The 21652-nt window shown below is 38.4% G+C and overlaps 1 protein-coding gene across 6 annotated transcripts in view; it reads right to left on the bottom strand.

Annotated features, from left to right (window-relative positions):
* Nucleotides 1-21652, bottom strand: part of FAM13A (family with sequence similarity 13 member A) — a 270864-nt gene that overhangs the window by 86930 nt on the left and 162282 nt on the right. Inside the window, exon 1 of one of the 6 annotated variants that reach the window (XM_014452078.2) lies at nucleotides 14683-15090. The exons of the other annotated variants lie outside the window; for them this stretch is intronic. Within the exon in view, the coding sequence (XP_014307564.1) occupies nucleotides 14683-14711 (29 nt within the window). The 5' untranslated portion in view covers nucleotides 14712-15090. Of the gene's footprint in view, nucleotides 1-14682; nucleotides 15091-21652 lie in introns of those variants that run through there. 6 annotated transcript variants of the gene reach the window in all.

Consider the following 21652-nt stretch of genomic DNA (forward strand, 5'->3'; position numbering starts at 1 on the left):
TGATGGGCATTTAGGCTGAGAAATCAGGATTTTAACAAGATTCCCAGGTAATCTAATGTGCAGCCAAGGGTGTGAACCACTGTTCTAACTGGTCAATATGGCTGGCTACCAAAATAATTAACATAATCTGCATATTTAGTTACACACTTTACATTTTCAAGTGATTTGAGCTGCAAGAAATAGTTTGTGTTCCTCGAGGCTAGAAAAATAAGTGCTAAGGATTCGGTTCTATTCATTGAAAAAAACTAGGAAAACCATCTATGGGGGCTTAAAAAGAAAAAAGAGCAAAAAGGGAGAGAGGAAGTGAAGGACACGTGAAAGGATAAAATCAACATTACTAAGTAAACATTTCTATGGAATTCAGGTGTGTGTGTTTTTTTTTCATGTTGCAACAGAATGTGCTAAGAATTTTCTTAGAGAATGATCAGGTGAGTGAAGTTAATTAGCACATTTTCTCCCCTCCCTCCCTCCCTCCCTCCTGCAAAACACCAAGTGCCACACTTACTGGAGCATTTAAAAAAATATATATTTCATTTATTTCAGAGAGAAAGGAAGAAAGAGATAGAAACATCAACGATGAGAGAGAATCATTGATTGGCTGCCTTCTGCATGCCCCCCAATGGGGATTGAGCCCGCAACCCAGGCATGTGCCCTTGATTGGAATAGAACCTGGGACCTTCCAGTCTGCAGGCCGACACTCTATCCACTGAGCCAAACCGGCTAGTGCTTACTGGAGCATTTTTGATGTATGCACAGTCTCAGGCAAGGCCATGCCCCACTACAGCTGGGGAGTGATGTAGCAGGATGTTCTGCTACAGGCTTTTGGTTTGGCCCCATTCAGGAGTATGGAAAAAAAGAATTTCTGTATTTTTTTAAAACAAATGTAAAAGTTTTCAGATTGGTAGGTAGCTAAGAGTTCACCGCTGTAATTTTGGGGAATATTTTCGTATATATACTTATTTTAAACCCAAGCAGTTTTGTTTGCCATTTTTTTATTTGTATATTGTGACTAAAATTGCAACACTGAGCCAGTACAAAGAAAAACAAACTACTGAAGTTCAAGAGCAAATGGATTTTCCTGACTAAAGGGTAAGTGTGAAGAGCTGAAGCTGTTACTATTCACAGGACAGGCATTTTAGCCAACACTAAGAGGTATTATCTTGGAGGCAAAACAGACAAAACAAGAATTCCAAAAATTTAGAATGCCCCCTCCCCCGATAATACAGAAAAATGTTTCTACGGCTTCCTTTTTTCCCATACTACCTTCTTAAATGCCTAGTGGAAATTTGAAATATATTGTTATGGGTTCAATTGTGTCCCTTCAAAAAGATATGCTGAACCCCTAACCCATATGTCAGAAAGTGACCTTATTTGGAGATAGGATGTTTACAGGAGTGATCAAGTTAAAATGAAGTTATTAGAGCGGCAGGCGTCCTTATAACAAGGGGCAATTTGGACACAGAGGCACATAGGGAGAACGCCACGTGAAGATGGGAGTTATGCTGCCACAAACCACACTGGAGAGAGGCCTAAGGTCCCCCAGCGCCTTCAGTGGGAGCTCGGCCCTGCCAACACATTGACTTGGGATTTCTGGCCTCTAGGACAGGGGGGCAATAACTTCCTACTGTTCTAAGTCTGGTTTGTGGTACCTTGTCACAGCAGCCCTAGGAAACCAATACATCTGCTAATTATTTTTTCTCAATTCAGAAATAAGCACCTGCCTCACAAAGGTGTCTCCATCTTACAAAAAGGTTGTGCTCTGAAAACGCATTTATAGGAACGTTACGACTAGAGTCAAGTTCCCAGACCGACAGAGGGGTTTGATTTCCAGGCCTATACTCTCCTCTCATTCTAATGATCTATCCTCAATAAGTAGTCCAGATACTATATTTTTAAAGACTTTTGGCCATGATCCAAATCATTTTACATCACGAGGTTACAAATAAACTTAAAATGGACATACATTTCATAAAGTATTCTTACTGTGTTTGGATAATTTATGTTTTATTATATTTTTTATGTAAAATTATATAAAATATGGGCCACAACCTGCTAAACTAGTTTTATGACCATTAATAGGTCATGACCCACATTGAAAAACATGTCTAAGACACTATGCCAAACACACTTCTCCCCTGCTTGATGCACAGAATGCACGCTCAGTGAATATTTTTAAATTGAGATCCCACAGGACAGAGAGAAAACGCCTTTTCCTTTTCTGCCCCACTTCCAGAACCAGCTCTGGGCCCAAGAAGGACAGATTTTGTTGGGTGTGGATGGCAGAGAAAAGCACAGAGAAGAGGTGGGTCCAGATACGCTCAGCAGTGCACATGGGGATGGAGTTCTGGAAGGCCATGGGGAGCTAACAGTCTCCTTTAACTATTCTTCTTCTGGTTGTAACAAAGGTGGTGTCAAGGAGACACAGGGACGAACGAAAGCGCTCTCTGGGTTCCTCCTTACTTTACGACGGTGGCACTCTTTATCACCTGCGTTCTATCTTCTAGATTCACAGGAACATCTCATTCTTTTTCAATCTCATCCACCCAGCTAAATTCCATCTTTGATGACCTTCTGATGACAGCTTGAACTCTGAGAAATTGGAGGGGGTTGAGGGTATGTGTATGCACGGGGTGGGGGTGTGTGTGTGTGTGGGGGGGAGAGGGCCTGTAAGCAGGGAGGGGGCGGATGCTTTATCAAGGGAACCATAACCACCTACTGATTAAATGACACATCCAAGAGGCTCACCATGGAATCACACTTCACAGGGGACCCTGGCTGAAGACATGTTTAGAGTCATAGAACAGAATTTTCATTCCTCTCACATTTGAGTCACGGTAATTAACCAACTGCCCTCCTTAAGGAAGTTTATCTCTTACCCCCACCTCTGGTAAACCACCAAGTTGTATTGATTCTATCTCAAAAAAGACAAGTCACCGGAATTGGATCTGTCCTTCCCATTTCCACTATCTTAGTCTTTCACAGGGTCAACACTCCCTTTCCCTGCTACCCACAGCAGTTTATCTGTAATACTCTCATCGGAACCATCCTTCATACTTACTAGTAAGAGTCGGTCTTGCTTCCCCACTGGCTTTGGGGTAAAGTCCAAATGTCTAAACCTAGCATACAAGGTGCCTTCCAATCTAAGCCCAACATAACTCTCTAGATCAGTGCACTTTCTTTACTCTCCCCATGTGTACATGCTGTTCCCTCTCTCTAAAATGCTTTCTCCACCTGATAAATACTTATCTCTCAGCTTTCAAGTCACCTAATCCGGGAAGCCATCTCCAGGACCCTGGAGAGGAAGCCACTCTTCCTCTAGGCTCTGAGACACTGAGTTCACAGCTACAGGCCAGTGCTGAGCACATGACGAAGAAATTCCCGAGTTCAGATGCTCGCCTCACTGTCTGGATTTGTCTTTCTCTCTGTACCACCGGCACCTAGCAAGGTGCCTAGAACATGCCAGGTGTCAATAAATGGCTGTTGAATAAAATCAGCATCATCAAGACTTTGCTGAGTGTTAACACTACTGTTAGACTAAATATTTTGAAAACATACACTTTATAATTTATAAAATTAATTTTTCCAGTAGAAGCATTCTCACATATCTCTGTGTTAATTATTTTAAGTTACCTTGTTCTCTTCTATTCAAAACAATGAAATTTCAACTGTGCCATGAGTTTTCTGCAATCTTCCTTAAAAGAGAAAGAAAGAAAGGAAGGAAGGAAGGAAGGAAGGAAGGAAGGAAGGAAGGAAGGAAGGAAGGAAGGAAGGAAGAAAGGAAGACAGACAATAGCCTTGGCTTGGTGCTCAGTTGGTTGGAGCATCATCCGGATGCACCCAGGTTGTATGTTTGATCCCCAATCAGGGCACATATAAGAACCAACCAATGATTGCCTAAATAAGTGGAACAACAAATCAATATTTCTCTCTTTCTTTCTCTCTCTCAGATCAATAAATAACTTTTTAAAAAGATAATAATTTCTTTTTTTCAACTGCACAATTAGAGGTGTGAGTTCTTCCATTATGCCAACAATGTAATAACTGTACTTTCTGTGGTGAACAGTGAACCCAGAAAAGGATATGTTCAGACAAAGTAATGTTTGAATATGTTCTTGCCACAAACTGTATTTGTTTGTTCTGGCTTGAGAGCAGAGAAAGAAAATTATTTCACCTCACTGCAAACCCAAAGGTTGTTTGGGGCTCAGAGAAAGAAATTTTTGGTTTAGTTACAAAACTATTATCAAGGCAGCTGAAATCTTTCTTCTGTCTTTGAAATGCTTGTTCAGAAAAGTGATGTTTATCCTTATTGCAGCCATATAAGATTGCCATAGGAGGCAGTCATTTGGAATGCACATTACAATAACTTCCTTTTAGAGGGGATTGATATTAGTTGATGAGAAAATATTTTTAGAATATTAGTAAATAAGTTAAAATAGTTTCTAATCTTTAGTTACTGAAACAAAAATTCAAAGAACTAGGGATACCTGCAGAAGGGAAGAAGAAAATAGTAAATTATTTTTACTAACTTCTTTTAATAATTACCTTAATTATAATAGTCTAAAAAATATGTTTTTATTTATTTCAGAGAGGAAGGGAGAGGGAGTGAGAGATAGAAACATCAATGATGAGAGGGAATCATTGATAGGCTGCTTCCTGCACACCCCCTACAGGGGATCGAGCTCACAACACAGGCCTATGCCCTGACCCGGAATTCTACCGTGACCTCCTGGTTCATAGGTCGATGCTCAACCACTGAGCAACACCAGCTGGTCAATAATAATATTTTTAATGGTTTGCTAATGTAGCCTTTATTATCAGAAAAATTTCCCAAACTGTTAACTCTGAATGTGGATTTTTTGAAGGCGACAAACTGCATTGAAAGCAATGAAAATTACTCTGTCATCTTCCCCCTAGCAAACTGCCTGCTGCCAGTGGAGGGCTCTGCACAGAAAAATGACTCAAAGACTTGTTTCTACATTGTCATGATTTTGTGCTGGTTTTTAGGATGAAGAGCCACTGGTGACGGTGTAAAAGCTTGATGTACCTGCACTCCGGCTCTGTGAGCTTCCACAACCACATTCACGTGCTCAGCCAGCATTTTCTGAGGTTTTCTCCTTATCAGAGCCTATGATAGGTGCCAGAGATACAGGCTAATAAGATATGACCCCAACCCTCACAGAATGTATAGGCCAGGAAGAAATAGCAACTTAAAATTTGATAATGATCAATAACTTTAAAAAGGGATAATATTATGAAAAAGGGATACCATACACTGAGGACTTGCCATAATAAGCCAGGCTTTGGGCCAAAGCTTCCTATACATTTTCTCATTCAGTTCTCAAAGACACCCTTGTGTGTGTGTGTGTGTGTGTGTGTGTAGGAGAAGTATCACTAAGCAGACTTTTCAGATAAGAAAAACAAGTCTTACAAAGGTTAATCAACTAGCTGAAGGCCACAGAGCCAGGCAGAGGCCAGAGGTCTAGACCTTAAACATGAAGGCTGGCAGGTAGGTTAGGTGAGTGACACTGGGAGTGACTTTTAAAGGTCACATAGGCATTTTTAGGAGACAGATAATGGACAATACAAAGAAAGAGAATTACAGGCCAAATTCCATGATGAACATAGATGCTAAAATCCTCAACAAAATATTAGCAAATTTCATGCAGCAATATGTTAAAAAGATCATAAGCCATAATCAAGTGGGATTTATTCCAGAGATGCAAGGCTGGTATAATATTCGCAAATCAATAAACATGATACAACACATAAACAAATTGAAAGACAAAAATCACATGATCATATCAATAGATGCAGAGAAAGCATTCAACAAAACCCAACACCCATTTTTGATAAAAACTCTCAGCAAAATGGGAATAGCGGGAGCATATCTCAATATAATAAAAGCCCTATATGATAAACCTACAACCAACATCATACTCAATGGGCAAAAAGTAAAACAATTTCCCCTAAGAACAGGAACAAGACAGGGATGCCCATTCTCACCACTCCTGTTCAACATACTACTGTAAGTTCTAGCCATAGCGATCAGACAAGAAAAAGAATTAAAGACATCCAAATTGGAAAAAGAGAAGTAGAACTGTCATTACTCGTAGATGACATGATATTGCACATAGATAACCCTAAAGACTCCATCAAAAAACTACTAGACTTAATAAATGAATTCAACAATGTCGCAGGATACAAAATTAACACCCAGAAATCTATGGCTTTTTTATACACCAACTAGAGGCCCAGTGCAGGAAATTCATGCGGGGGGGGGGGGGGGGAAGGTCCCTCAGCTGGCCTGCACCCTCTCGAAATCCGGTACCCCTTGGGGGATGTCCAACTTCCAGTTTAGGCCCGATCCATAGGAGGATTGGGCCTAAACCGGCAGTCGGACATCCCTCTCGAAATCTGGGACACTGGCCCCTAACTGCCTCTGCCTGCCTGATCACCCCTAACTACTCTGCCTGCCTGCCTGATTGCCCCTAACCACCTCTGCCTGCCTAATTACCCCTAACCATTCCTAACCACTCTGCATGCTTCCCTGATCGCCCCTAACTGCTCACCTGCCTGCCTGATCACCGCTAACCACTCGCTGGGGGGCTGCCGGCCAGGGTGAGGGGCCGTGGTCATTCTGGTCTCTGGTCGTTCTGCCATTTCGGTTGCTGGGCTTTTATTATATAGGATAATGAACTCACAGAAAGAGAAACTAAAAAAACAATCCCATTTACCATTGCACTAAAAAAAAAAATAAGATACCTAGGAATAACTTTACTAAGGTAAAAGACCTGTACTCGGAAAACTACAAGATATTGAAAAAAGACACAGAGGAAGAAATAAACAAATGGAAGAATATACCATACTCATGGACTGGTAGAATCAACATCATTAAAATGTCCATACTACCCAAAGCAATCTACAAATTCAACGCAATCCCCATTAAGATACCAATGGCATATTTCACAGACCTAGAACAAACTCTCCAAAAATTCATATGGAATAAAAAAAGACCCCGAATAGCCACAGGAACCTTGAGAAAGAAGAACTAAGTTGGAGGGATTACAATACCAGATATCAAGCTATACTACAAAGCCACTGTTCTCAAAACTGCCTGGTACTGGCACAAGAACATACATATAGACCAATGGAATCAAAAAGAGAACCCAGAAATCGACACAAGCCATTATGCTCAATTTACTAGTTAATTGCCACACATCCAAAATGGAAACCATCCCCACACGCCATGATATTTTGCATTTAATTTAAAAAATCAATTTGCAATGAATATTATAAAAATAAATATATTACAATTCGGGTGTTCTTGAATATTTTCAGCTGAAAATTCTCACAAAAAATGATTTTAAAGTTGGTCAGCTCTGCCACTTAGGGAGAACATATATTTTTTTTTAATAGATGTGCGTGGCCTGTGGGGAAGGTCCGCCGCTTTTGTCTACAGACGCTTATGGCGTACAATGGGTTAATATTTGACAAAAGAGTCGAAACCGATTTGGCTCAGTGGATAGAGCTTCGGCATGCGGACTGAAAGGTCCCAGGTTCGATTCCGGTCAAGGGCATGTACCTTGGTTGCGGGCATATTCCCAGTGGGAGATGTGCAGGAGGCAGCTGATGGATGTTTCTAACTCTCTATCTCTCTCCCTTCCTCTCTGTAAAAAATCAATAAAATATAAAAATTATATATATATATATATATATATATTTGACCAAAGAGGCAAGAGTATACAGTGGTGTCAAGACAGTCTCTTCAATAAATGGTGTTGGGAAAACTGGACAGATAAGTGCAAAAAATGAAAATAGACCACCAACTTACACCATACACAAACTCAAAATGGGTAAAGGACTTAAACGTTAAGACAGGAAACCAAAATTTCTTAGAAGAATTCATAGTCAGCAAAATAGCAGACATATGTCATAGCAATATCTTTACTGATGCAGCTCCTAGGACAATGAAAACCAAAGAGAAAATAAACAAGTGGGACTACATTAAAATAAAAAGATTCTGCACAGCAAAGGAAACCATCAATAAAACAAGAAAGCCCACTGCATGAGCGAACATATTTGCCACTGTTACCTCTGATAAGTGTTTAAACTCCAAAATTTACAGGGAACTCATACAACTAAACAAAAATAAGATAAACAATTCAATCAAAAAATGGGCAAAGGACCTAAATAGACACTTTTCGAAAGAGGACATACAGAAGGCCAGGAGACATATGAAAACATGCTCAAAGTTACTAATCATCCGAGAGATGCAAATCAAAACGACAATGATGTACCAGCTATTATCAACAAATCAACAAACGACAAGTGCTGGAGAAGATGTGGAGAAAAAGAAACCCTTGTGCATTGCTGGTGGGAATGCAGACTGGTGCAGCCACTGTGGAAAACAGTATGGAGTTTCCTCAAAAAATTAAAAATGGAACTCCCATTTGACCCAGTAGAAATTATACCAAGAAACCGGAAACACCAATCAGAAAGGATATATGCATCCCTATGTTCATAGCAGCACAATTTACAATAGCTAAGATTTGGAAACAGCCTAAGTGCCCACCAGCAGATGAATGGGTTAGAAAACTGGTACATCTACACAATGGAATACCGTGCAGCTGTAAAAAAAAAAGGAACTCATACCATTTGAAACAGCATGGATGGACCTGGAGAGTATTATGCTAAGCGAAATAAGCCAGTCGGAGAAAGATAAATATCACATGATCTCACTCATTTGTGGAATATAATGAACAACATAAACTGATGAACAAAAATAGATTCAGAGGAATACAATAGAAGTAATCCTATTATTTGCAGATTTTTAATATTTCCTACAACTTTTGTGATATTATACTATGTTAGTACAGTTCTGGTAATATTATATTTAAAATATTTTTTCTTGAAATATTAATGTTTATTGCATGTAATATTATATTTAAAATCATTTTTCTTAAAATATTAATGTTTATTGCATGTAAATGGCTAATTATTTTGTATCTATAATCTGGTAATAGATTTATTTTGTATATTGTAAAAAAAAAACAAGTGTAAGAATAACAAAATCAAAAGTAAAGCAACATACTACTGTACATCTGAGGAGTCCTATTCTTTAACAACAAAGTTTCCTCCATAAGTAACTACGTTGGGAATTATCATCCCATTTTACTGATGAGGAAAATGATCTGCCCAAATTCAAGTGGGAGTCAGTGTCTGGATATGGTTTTTAGTGGCAATTTTACCACCTTTCCATTGCTTTCCCCACTGTTTGGTGCTGAATATCCAACACCTCTACTTTTCCAATAGTTTAAACAGGGTGAACTCCATAAAGTTGAAAAATATCCTCATTTCAGTTCATACTATCATCTTTATTTGGAGTATTGAGGAAACATCTAAACTCCAAAGACACTGCAACCACCATATGAGAACAGAGCTCACAAAGATCGTATCTGTTCTCAATGAATTCCTGTTACTACCCAACACTGACCATATACAGTATGATAAGTCTAAGTTACACAACCCCATAAACTAACCCAGATTTGAAGTGAAGCAGCTTTTAACTCCCACTTAGGCTGTGTTTGCGGAGGGGGAGTGAGGAGGGCAGGGAGTGTTATCAAAATGGCAACAAGTTATGAATACCATGAGTTTACAGATAAATTGAAGGTGTCACCACCACAAGCAGCAGAGGGCTCTCTAACACCACACAGAAGACACATGAGCGGGACCATTATTACCTGGCTTGTTCCCTAGTTAACTCCCACATCATCCCCAGGTTATCAATGTTTACCTTGTTTGCAAAAGGATATTCTAAAGACCAATATTTAGAAAGACCAGATGAATTCTGTTGTAAGAAATTTTAGTGGAATTTTCCTATGCTGGATCAATAATACATGCTAATTAACCCTGTTGCTATAAGTCTTAAAAGAGTCACTGCAATTGGGAATTACATGTATTTCACCATCATAAAATAAACATTCAGTAACATATGTTAAATATCATTTTCCGGAGGAAGCAATAAAAAAGAGAATTACATAGACATTACTAATGTAAGTTTCCCACTATGGTAAATAAGCCAAGGAAAGAAGAGGACGCTAACACATGAAAGTATATGACAATACAATAAAACCAAAGGAATCCAAATTAACCACCAGTGCTCTTAACTTCATCCTCCACCCTTACCCTTTGTGGATATAAATTGAGTTAACGGGTATTGGAAAGTTAATCTAGCAAATCAAATTCTCCTGTGAACATTGAATGTTTTGTCATAGTCATAAGACTAAGAGTTAAGACTTTGTTTGTTAGTCTACTGAAGTCTAGCAATAAAAAAGTTAGAGATCCTTATCAACAGATCCATAATATCTAATGAAAATAATCCAACGAATATGAATCATAGAAAGAGCCTGAGGTATAAGTAAAGTCTGGAGTCTGATAAAACATGTTATCTCATTTGTGACAGAAGGTCTATCTAGTTACCTAAAGAAATAAAAACTTTTATTTCAATTCTTAATATCATTTCTCCACTTATTTCTGTATTATTTTATTTCTTTTGGAGTGCTTTCTCTGATGGCAAGAATATCCATCTAATGCTACACAATGTGTTGAGTTTTAAAATTAAGTGTAAGAAATATGTGTAGCCCTAGTTGGTTTGGCTCAGTGGATATAATGTTGGCCTGTGGACTGAAGGGTCCCGAGTTCGATTCCGGTCAGGGCACATACCTGGGTTCGGGCTTGATCCCCAGTAGGGGGGTGTGCAGGAGGCAGCCAATCAATGATTCTCTCTCATCATTGATGTTTCTATCTCTCCCTTCTCCTTTCCTCTTTGAAATAAATAAAAATGTATTTTAAAAAAGAAATATGTGTACATATTATAGTATTTTAAAAATAATTGAGATAATTTCACCATCTCAGTGATCTATAATAATTAAAGTGTTATATGCTAATTAGACCGGACGTCCTTCCGGACCAAGCCAGGGCTGCAAGGGAAGCCTGTGCAGGGCAGCTGGGGGAAGGAAGATCTACTCTTGCACGAGCTTTGTGCATTGGGCCTCTAGTATATAATAAGATCCCATCTTTAATTTAAGCCATTTGAAGTGAAATGTAACAACTGAATTCTTTACAGGAGTCACATTATAAATATTCAGCTTATGCAGTTTTTTCTAAAGATCATGAGTTTCTAAATAGTTAACTTCATCCTGGAAAGTCTGCAAATTACGTTAAGTAATAAACAGACAGCAAAATACATTAAAGGGGGAACCAAAGTATTTTCTTTCATTCTGAGCTTCCAACCTTATCTGTTATTCTCATCTCAGTTACAGATTAGCAGTAACAAATTTATCTTCTACATACTTTCACAATATGCTAAGAAAGGCTAAAAAAGTCACTCTTGGAATTGCAAACTAAGTAGACATTAAGGTACAAACATGCCCTCCAATAAGACCATATGCTTATATGAGGTTAAACAAAATATAGGGCAATGTTATCCATGCAGGCACATCTCTATTATTATGCTTATCATACTGTCCACCACATGCATTGTAATTGTCTGGTAATGTGTCTGCATTCTGACCAGCATGTGACCTCTTTGAAGCAGAGCTTTTGTCCTTTTTTTTTTTTTAAAAAACACATTTTTATTGATTTCAGAGAGGAAGGGAGAGGGAAAAATAGAAACATTAATGATGAGAGAATCATTGATTGGCTGCCTCCTGCATGCCCCTACTGGGGATTGAGCCTGCAACCTGGGCATGTGCCCTTGACTGGAATGGAACCCAGGACCCTTCAGTCCACAGGCCAACGCTCTATCCACTGAGCCAAACCAGCTAGGGCAGAGCTTGTGTCTTAATTACCTTAGCATCACCGGTAGTACAGAGTAGTGTTTGGTCATAGAGAAAAATGTTAAACAGCATTCTCAGGATGCTTTGTTTTAATAGGTAACACTCACCATCTAGTTAATGAAAGCACCATTATGAAAACAAAAAACAAAACAAAACACACCTCATATAAGGTAACGATACGCAGTATGCTATCTGGGGATGTTGAGTTTACTGTTAGATTGTTATATATACCTGCTGTCAATGGTTTTATACCAACTATAATCATTAACCAGAGCTTAGATCAGTGTTTCTCTGAATGTGGGGACCATTTTGATCAGATTTGCTTTTGGGAAGCTTGTTAAGATGTAGATCATTTCCCTGTCACACCCAGATTCCAATACAGTGAGTCCAGGGAAGGAGGGCAGCAGGACGAAGTTAATTTTAAAAATAAGTTACCCAGGTAATTCTCATGCGCCTAAAGTATGAGAAGCATTGGCCCATCTGCTCAATATAAATAGTGAGCATAAACTTCCTTAGCTGGTATCTAAAGCTATCCTCTCACTTGTCCACTTTCAATTCAGGTTTTCCCCCTTCAGGCTCTTAAACAGAATAGAGCTCAGCTCTCATCCCAGCAGCCAGCAGGCATTACCACAAGGCTCTGCAACCTTCAGGCTTCAGGCAGAGTAACCGTGGGCGCGGCTGGCAACAATCATTACCAGAGAGTCACAGAGACCCTCAGCCAAAGATACTGAACCAGGAGCAGAAATGTTTTCTGCATCGGTGCTTAAATTCTCAAGAGATCCTTATCGAAGAGAACCGAACAAACCTGGTCCTTGCCTTCAGGAGGTTTATAATCAAAGGCAGGCAGAGGCCAGAAATGAACACTGCAGGGTAACCAATCCATTTAAACTCTCAGATTAGGCAAACAGTGAATGTTCTGGTCAGCATTTTGGAATGCAGATTCAAATTATGACTCTGACATAGGCTGATTGATAAGAACTAACAATGCAAAAATAATTTTGGAGAAAATTCCATTTTAGCTTTTATCATCTTAGCTCCTTAAACAGAGTTTTAGCAGTATAAAGATCTATTTCCTTCTTAACTGTTATTATATCATCAAGTAGCTTATTACAGAGTTCCGTAATAGCCAATATTCTTGTCTAGAATATGACTTGCTTAAGACCCTTAAAAACTGAAGTCATTACAAGAAAAACTAATCCCCAACTTTAAAGTTGGAAACCAAATCAAGACTCCAAAAAGTGTACATTAGTTTTACTCTCTTGCAGGCTTCAAGCATGTGGGTTAGTGTGGAAAAACTTCAGATCTATCTATAAGCCACTTTATGCTTTCTTAGGTTAATTTTTTAGAGAAGGAATATTTGGGACACCTCCATCAAGTTCCCATCACAGTGCACCTGTCATTACAGGGAAAGAGAAACACGTCCACAGGTTTATCTCACGGTATTACGTCGGCAGGACCCATTCTGTAAATAAACACAATTTTTGTTTATCTTATTTTAATGATTAAAAGTGAACATTCTGCCATGGCCGGTTTGGCTCAGTGATTGGAAGGTCTGGCCCATGGACTGAAGGGTCTTGGGTTCGATCCCAATCAAGGGCACATACCTCAGTTACAAGCTCGATCCCCAGCCCTGGTCGGGCGCATGTAGAAGGCAACCAACCTATGTGTCTCCCTCACTCTCTGTCTCTATCCCTCCCTTCCATTCTCTCTGAAAATCGATAGAAAAAATGTCCTCGGGTGAGGATTAATAACAACAACAACAAAAAAACATATGAACGTTCAGTAAAATACTGACGGCATGGTTTTTAAAATAAAATTCATTTTTGTCCTGATTTTTTTCAATCTTATAAACTGGATTTACTCTTTGATTCAAAAAATCATTTTCACTAATAAAACCCTCTATAGTTTTCTTAAAGGAAGTATTTATATGGGATTGACCGCCACTGCAGGTAAAGCAGTTGAAGTTGAAATATGATAATATGATTGGCAAAAGTCATTTTAAAAATTATAAAATGTGACCTTGGGCACCTCTGAGACTTCCTCCATGCCTCAGTTTTCTTGTTGTGAAACTGAAGGACTAGACTCCGACATCACACAGGTGACTTCCAGCTTTAACATTCTAGGATACATTATTCACTTATTAGTTCACCAGCAGTGTTCTTTCTTACAAACCCCTTGGTTTAAAGTTACATTTCTTTGCTCCACCCCAACCTCCATAATTCCTTACAATCATTAATGAACAAAACAGTCTTGTGCTCAAATGTTCTTATGTAGTACTTTTAAAAAAGATGTCATTTGTGTAATAAATCTATAATTATTCACAGGGAAATATTACCCTTAACACTTATGTTCATGTATTATATTCTACTTATTGATAGAAAATCCTTGCCTAGATCTGAACTCCAGAAGGGAGGGAGTCTAAGATGTATTTTTTAAAAAGGTTCGTAGCCTATACACATGCTTTAAAACGAGCTTGGTTTTTTACCACAGCTTCACAACATTGCTAAGAAGCTAATTCAGTTTTCTTATAAACCTGCTCAATATATTCTTCAGTTCTTCTTTACATTTCATAGATATTTTCTTACATTTATTTTTATTCAAGGGAAAAAGAACCTGAACATAATAATAAAGTGAAAAAGATAATAAATTGGGCATAAGTGTCAGTAAAAGAAGCAGTACAATATTTAAATTTTTCTGGACTTAATGAAGAACATGATGTACCATGGACTCTCCACAGTTTGCAGCATGTTACTAGAAGATGTCAAGTATTGGCAAAGTTATATGGTTGGCTTCTACTCAGAAAATACAGAACAGAATGAAACAAACAAACAGGAAAGAATACTACCTTTGCAGAGGCATGATTTCACAAGCCATTCTTGTACATAGATTTGCAAGGGACCCTCACAAGTGTCTCTTCCACGCCAATATGCCAAGTGTGGTCGTCTGTCCAGCGAACGTCTTCTTACAGTGGCTGGGCTGGGCTTGGGTGGGAGGCTGCAGCTCACAGCTGAAGCAACTTGCTCTGCAGCTAGCGAGAATTCTGCTGCTCTCAGCCTCCAAACTTCTCCAAGCAATGCTATTTTATCGACTGCCTCTCCACATTTACACTGCAGTCCACTTTGACCTTTTGTTCCAAGGAAGCAGCTGAACCATCCAGCCAATCAGAGGAGCAGCTGCTGCAATGCTTAATCTGCTTCTTCTGCTGCTGCTGTTGCTCCTCCTCCTCTGCCTCCTCCTCCTCCTACTTCTCCTCCTCACCTTCTCCTCCCCTTCCTCCTCCTCCTCCAGCCGCTGCTCCTGCTCCTCAGTGGGCTTGCTTAATTCTGGTAACTTGAAACTTTCTCCTTAGCAGTTCCACAGACAAGCCTGTCAGTTTGGGGCAAGCAACCAGTAACTGCAGCAAGAGTCCCTTACTTCTCGGTGTTACAGAGACTGTCAACAAGGAAATCCATTTGTCAAGGACAGACACTGCCTCTGTAACAAAAGGTTTCTGTGACAGAAGGCAACAGCTATGCTCCATCCCCTTTCTTCCCTTAGGACAGTGGTTCTCAACCTGGGGGTCGAACGACCCTTTCACAGAGGTCGCCTAAGACCATCGGAAAACATATATAATTACATATTGTTTTTGTGATTAATCACTATGCTTTAATTATGTTCAATTTGTAACAATGAAAATACATCCTGCATATCAGATATTTACATTACGATTCATAACAGCAGCAAAATTACAGTTATGAAGTAGCAACAAAAATAATTTTATGGTTGGGGGTCACCACAACATGAAGAACTGTATTAAAGGGTCGCGGCATTAGGAAGGTTGAGAACCACTGCCTTAGGAAGAAAAGCCAACAAAAAAACAAACCACTAACATGGGAAGGCATACTTTTCTAGAAGGAAGGCATGCTTTTAGATCCTTGCCCTGCCCACATTTATTTCCTGCTGATGTTTGTTTACACTGTGGTGGTTAGTAGTCACTGGTGACATCACCCAAGTCACGTAGCCCTCACTCCTGGGGAAAATGTATGTCCTAAGGCTGCCCACATTCTCAAAGGATCAAAGCCTCTACTTCCATGGAAGTTATTTCAACTTATTTCCGTATTTTATCCTTATAAAGTTGAATGTGTTTATTTACATAGTCATATTCCCCTAAGAACATCAACAGGCTTTTTTTGGTTATTTCCTTTCTCTCTTTATCTATCTATCTATCTATCTATCTATCTATCTATCTATCTATATCTATCATTACAGGTAACACCAAATCAATTTTTCTATGAGGTTAATTATCCAGCTCTCCCTTATAGTTTCTTCTTCTCATCATGGAATAGTAAAGTGTTATATTTTTAGTAACACAACTGCTAATCCACAGATTTCAAACAATGCAAGAACAATAATAGCAACACATTTTAAGGGGATTTCTTTCACATCATGAGAACTACAAAGAGTTACAAGGAAGTCCAGAGCATTGCCTTTATTTTTTTATGTTTATTTTTTAAAATATATTTTATTGATTTTTTTCACAGAGAGGAAGGGAGAGGGATAGAGAGTTAGAAACATTGAGAGAGAGAAACATCGATCAGCTGCCTCCTGCACACTCCCTACTGGGGATGTACCTGCAACCAACCTACATGCCCTTGACTGGAATCAAACCCGGGACCCCTCAGTCCACAGGCCGACGCTCTATCCACTGAGGCACACCGGTTAGGGACTTAATTTTTTTTAAATACATATATATTTTTATTGATTTCAGAGAGGAAGGGAGAGGGAGATAGAGATACAAACATCAATGATGAGAGAATCATGGATCGGCTGCCTCTTGCACACCCCCTACTGGGGATTGAGCCCACAACCCAGGCATGGGCCTTTGACCGGAATTGAACCCAGGACCCTTCAGTCTGCAGGCCGACGCTCTATCCACTGAGCCAAACCGGTTAGGGCCAGAGCACTGCCTTTAGAAGAATGGACAGAGAGCCAGAGACCATGATGTTCAGAAAGAGTGGGGGCTTGTGGTCCAAAAAGATATCCTCCTCCCCTGTAGCTTATCCCAGATGTTTCAGACCATGCATAATTCTGAATTTAGAACACACAGTCCCATTGTAGGTGTCACTTTCCTTGCTATACATGTTCACATCACGATAGAATATCAGTAACTAAAACCAGCCTTTTAAAACAATGGAAGTTGAATTAAATCCAGGACTTATTTTAATTGAAATTGTAAAAAGAGTCCTTTTTTTAAAAAAATTCTTGATTTGGAAATTCTAATTTGATTCTCCAGTAACAATAACTTAGCTCTGTATATCTGCTTAAGTTTTTTTATTTTTCAAAATGCCTTTACAACTTAACATTTCAATTAACTGCTAGAGTTAGAAAATCACTATTATATCTTCCACAACAGAGTCAAGAAGAAAACAGAAAATCTGAAAGACATAACTACTAACAAAATAGAATCAATAATTTAAAAAAACAAACAAAAAAAACCTCCCAACAAACAAAAGTCAGGACCAGATGGTTTCATAGGTGAATTTTACCAAAAATTCAAAAGAATTAACCTATATCCTTCTCAAACTATTACAAAAAGTTGAAGAGGAGGAAAGGTTTCCAAGCTCATCTTATGAGGCCAGTATCACCCTGATTTCAAAACCAGACAAAGACATTACAAAAAAATAATAAAAAAATAAATTATAGGGTAATATCCCTGATGAACATAGATGCAAACCAGATCCAGCAATACATTAAAAAGATCATACACCATGATCAAGTGGGATTTATTCTGGGATGCAAGGTTAATTCAATATCCACAATTCAAGTAATATGATATACCACATAAATGAAGGCTAAAAATCATATGACCATATCAATAGAGGCAGAAAATCCATCTCATAAAGTCCATCATCCATTTATGATTAAAAAAAAAAACCACACAACTCCAAGCAAAGTCAGATTAGAGAGAATATATCTCAAAACAATATAGGCCATATGTGACAAACACACAGTTAGTGTCATACTCAATGGTGAAAAGCTAAAAGTGTTTTCCTTAAGATCAGGAACAAGACAAGGATGTCCACTTTCATCCTTAATTCAACATAGTTCTAGAAGTCCTAGCCACAACAATCAGACAAATAAAAGGCATACAAATTGAAAAGAAAGAAGTAAAAGTGTCATTATTTGCAGATGACATGATACTATATATTCCACCAAAGAACTATTAAAACTGATAAATAAAATCAGTGAAGTAGTAGGATACAAAACTAATATTAAGAAATTAGTGTGTGTGGGGGTTAATGGGGGGATAAGGACACATTTGTAATACCTTAACTAATAAAGAATTAAAAGAAAGAAATGTTGTATTTTTATATACCAATAAAGAGTTATCAGAAAGAGATACCATTTACAATTGCATAAAAAATGCCTAGGAATAAGTGTAACCACGAGATAAAAGATCTATGCTCAGAAAATTATAAGACACTGAAGAAAGAAATTGAAGAAGATATAAATAAATGGAAACATATACTATACTCATGGAAAGGAAGAATAAACATTGTTTAAATATTCATACAATCCAAAGCAATGTATAGATTCAATGCAATACCTATCAAAATACCAATGGCATTTTTCACAGAACTAGAACAAATAATCCTAAAATTAATATAAACCACAAAAAAATCCCAATAGGTTGGAGGCATCATGCTACCTGACATCAAACTATACTACAATGTTATAGTAATCAAAACAGCATGGTACTGGCATAAAAACAGACACATAGATTAACAGGACAGAATAGAGAACCCATAAATAAACGACTATATGGTAAATTAATTTATGACACAGGAGGCAGGAACATACAATGGAGTAAAGACAGTCTCTTCAATAAATGGTGTTGGGAAAGCCGAAAGATATATGCAAAAAAATAAAACTAGACCACTTTCTTATACCATATACAATAATAATCTCAAAATGGATTAAAGACTTATATGTAAGATCAGGAACCACAAAACTCCTAGAAGCAAACATAGGCAGTAAACTCTTTGACATTGCTTTTAGTAATTCTTTTTTTTTTTTTTAATGTCTCCTCAGGCAAGGGAATCAACAGGAAAAAATAAACAAATGGAACTACATTAAACTAAAAAGGTTTTGCACAGCAAAGAAAACTATCAACAAAACAAAAAGACAACCTACTGAATGGGAGAAGATATTCACCAATCATACATCTGATAAAGGGTTAATATTCAAAATATATAATGAACTCATACAGCTTAACACCAAAAAAACCCCACAAAAACAAAAACAAAAAACAAAGAAACAAAAAAACACAGCAAATAAATCCAAACAATCCAATTAAAAAATGGGCAGAGGACTGGAATAGACATGTCTCCAAATAGGACATATAGATGGCCAACAGACATATGAAAAGAAGCTGCTCGATTTTACTAATCATCACAGAAATGCAAATTAAAATTACAATGAGATATCACAACGCTCACAATGGCTATCATCAATAAATTAACAATAAATGTTGGCCAGGATGTGGAGAAAAGGGAACCCTTGTGCACTGCTGGTGGGATGGCAAATGGGTGAAGCCACTATGGAAAACAGGAGGTTCCTCAAAAAATTAAAAACAGAACTACCATTAGAAATTCCATTTCTTAGTATTTATCTGAAAAAATTCAAAACACTAATTCTAAAAGATACATATATCCCTATGTTCATTGTAGCATTATTTACAATGGCCAAGATATGGAAGCAACCTAAGTGTTCACTGATAGATGACTGGATAAAGAATATGTAATTAACATATATATATATATATATATATATATATATATATATATATATATATATATATATATATGTATATAATATACATAACGGAATATTACTCAACAATAAAAAGGAATGCAATTTTACCATAAAACAACATGGATGGACCTAGAGGGTATTATGCTCAGTGAAATAAGTCAGATAGAAAAAGATAAATGTCTTGATTTCACTTCTATGTAGAATTTAAAAACAAAATAAATAAACACAACAGAAACAGACTCACTGATACAAAGAATAAACTCATGGTTGCTTGAGGGAAGGGAGTGGGTGAGCTGGGTGAAAAAGGTGAAGGGATTAAGAATTACAAATTGGCAGTTACAAAACAGTCATGGGGATGTAAAGTACAGCATTGGGAATATAATCAATATTACTGTTATACCTATATCTGGTGCCAGATGGGTACTAGACTTATAGGGAGATCACCTAGTAAGTATGTAAATGACTAACCACTATGCTGTATTCCTGAAACTAATATAATATTGAATGTCAACTGTAATTGAAGAATTAAAAAAACAAGCAAAGATTTAAAAAAAAGAAAATCACTATAATACCTATTCTATTGATGAGCAAATCTGATATATATTAGCATATTAAGTCATTTGTCAAATTCACATAGAAAATTAGTGGTAGAACAGAAACTGGATTCAGACATTCTCAGGGTCTGCTATACATCTACAGGTCTTTTAGAATTAGTTCAAATTCAAATAGTTTTAGAAATAGTTAAAATTCAAATGCCAGAAATAATATTTTCTCTTTTCTGATTTTTTTTTTGAAAACACCTCAATACTATATGGCTAAAATATGAGTCCAACAATATAGGACCCAGCATTTTAAAAAATGTTAAGTTGAACTACAATTCACATTTAACATATACTGAGGTGAACTATCAATGAGGAGGAGCATTCCAATGTTCACACCTGATTACATATAAATTAGCTGAAAAATTAAGTCTTCTTGTTCACATTCCTCTAACATGCCATATTACCAATGAGATGTCAATGGTTTTTTTTTTTAATCCCCTAATACTACACCTCGGGAATTACCTCCCTTTTAAAGTCTCTCTGGTTTATTTATACCTAGAGGCCTGGGCCATGAAATTTCTCCAGGGGGGGGGGGTGGTGGTGGCGGGGGGGGGGAGGTGGTGTCCCTCAGCCCGGCCTGCACCCTCTTGCAATCTGGGACCCCTCAGAGGATGTCTGACTGCTGGTTTAGGCTCAGTCCCTCTCGCAATCCGGGATTGCTGATTCCTAACCACTCTCCTGCCTGCCTGACTGCCTCATCGCCCCTGACCACTTGCCCGCCTGCCTGATCGTCCCTAACTGCTTGCCTGCCTGATCGCCCCTAACTGCTTCTGCTGCGGCTTCATCTGGAAGGTCGTCCGGAATGACGTCCAGAAGGTCGTTCGGGTGTCTGGTCTAATTAGCATATTACACCTTTATTATTATAGACTAGAGGCCCAGTGCACGAAATTCGTGCATGGGAGAGGTGTCCCTTAGCCCAGCCTGCACCCTCTCCAATCCGGGACATCCCTCTCGCATTCCGGGACTGCTGGCTCCTAACCGCTTGCCTGCCTCCCTGCCTGATTGCCCCTAACTGCCTCTGCCTGCCGGCCTGATCGCCCCCTAACTGCTCCCCTGCTGGCCTGATCACCCCTAACCACCACTGCCTCGGCCCCCACCATCGTGGCTTTGTCTGGAAGATGTCTGGTCTAATTAGCATATTACCCTTTTATTAGTATAGATAATTTCTCTCTTTTGCTCACTCTCTTTCTGTCTATTTTATGGGCATTATTTGATGATCATTTATGAATTTGTACCTGGACTTTGGCTCCTCCTTTCTGCCACGCCCACTGCCTTGATCACTTACATACCTTTATTATTTCTAAAATCCTCACATCAGTTCCTCACAGTCAGGTAGCAAGAGCACCATTCCCTGAACTAGGCCAATTCTACCTGCTCAAGCACCGATACCCTCCCTGCATTTCCTGGGCACTAAGCCCC

Source organism: Myotis lucifugus, unplaced genomic scaffold, assembly GCF_000147115.1.
Source record: "Myotis lucifugus unplaced genomic scaffold, Myoluc2.0 scaffold_12, whole genome shotgun sequence".
In the NCBI taxonomy this organism is placed as follows: domain Eukaryota; kingdom Metazoa; phylum Chordata; class Mammalia; order Chiroptera; family Vespertilionidae; genus Myotis; species Myotis lucifugus.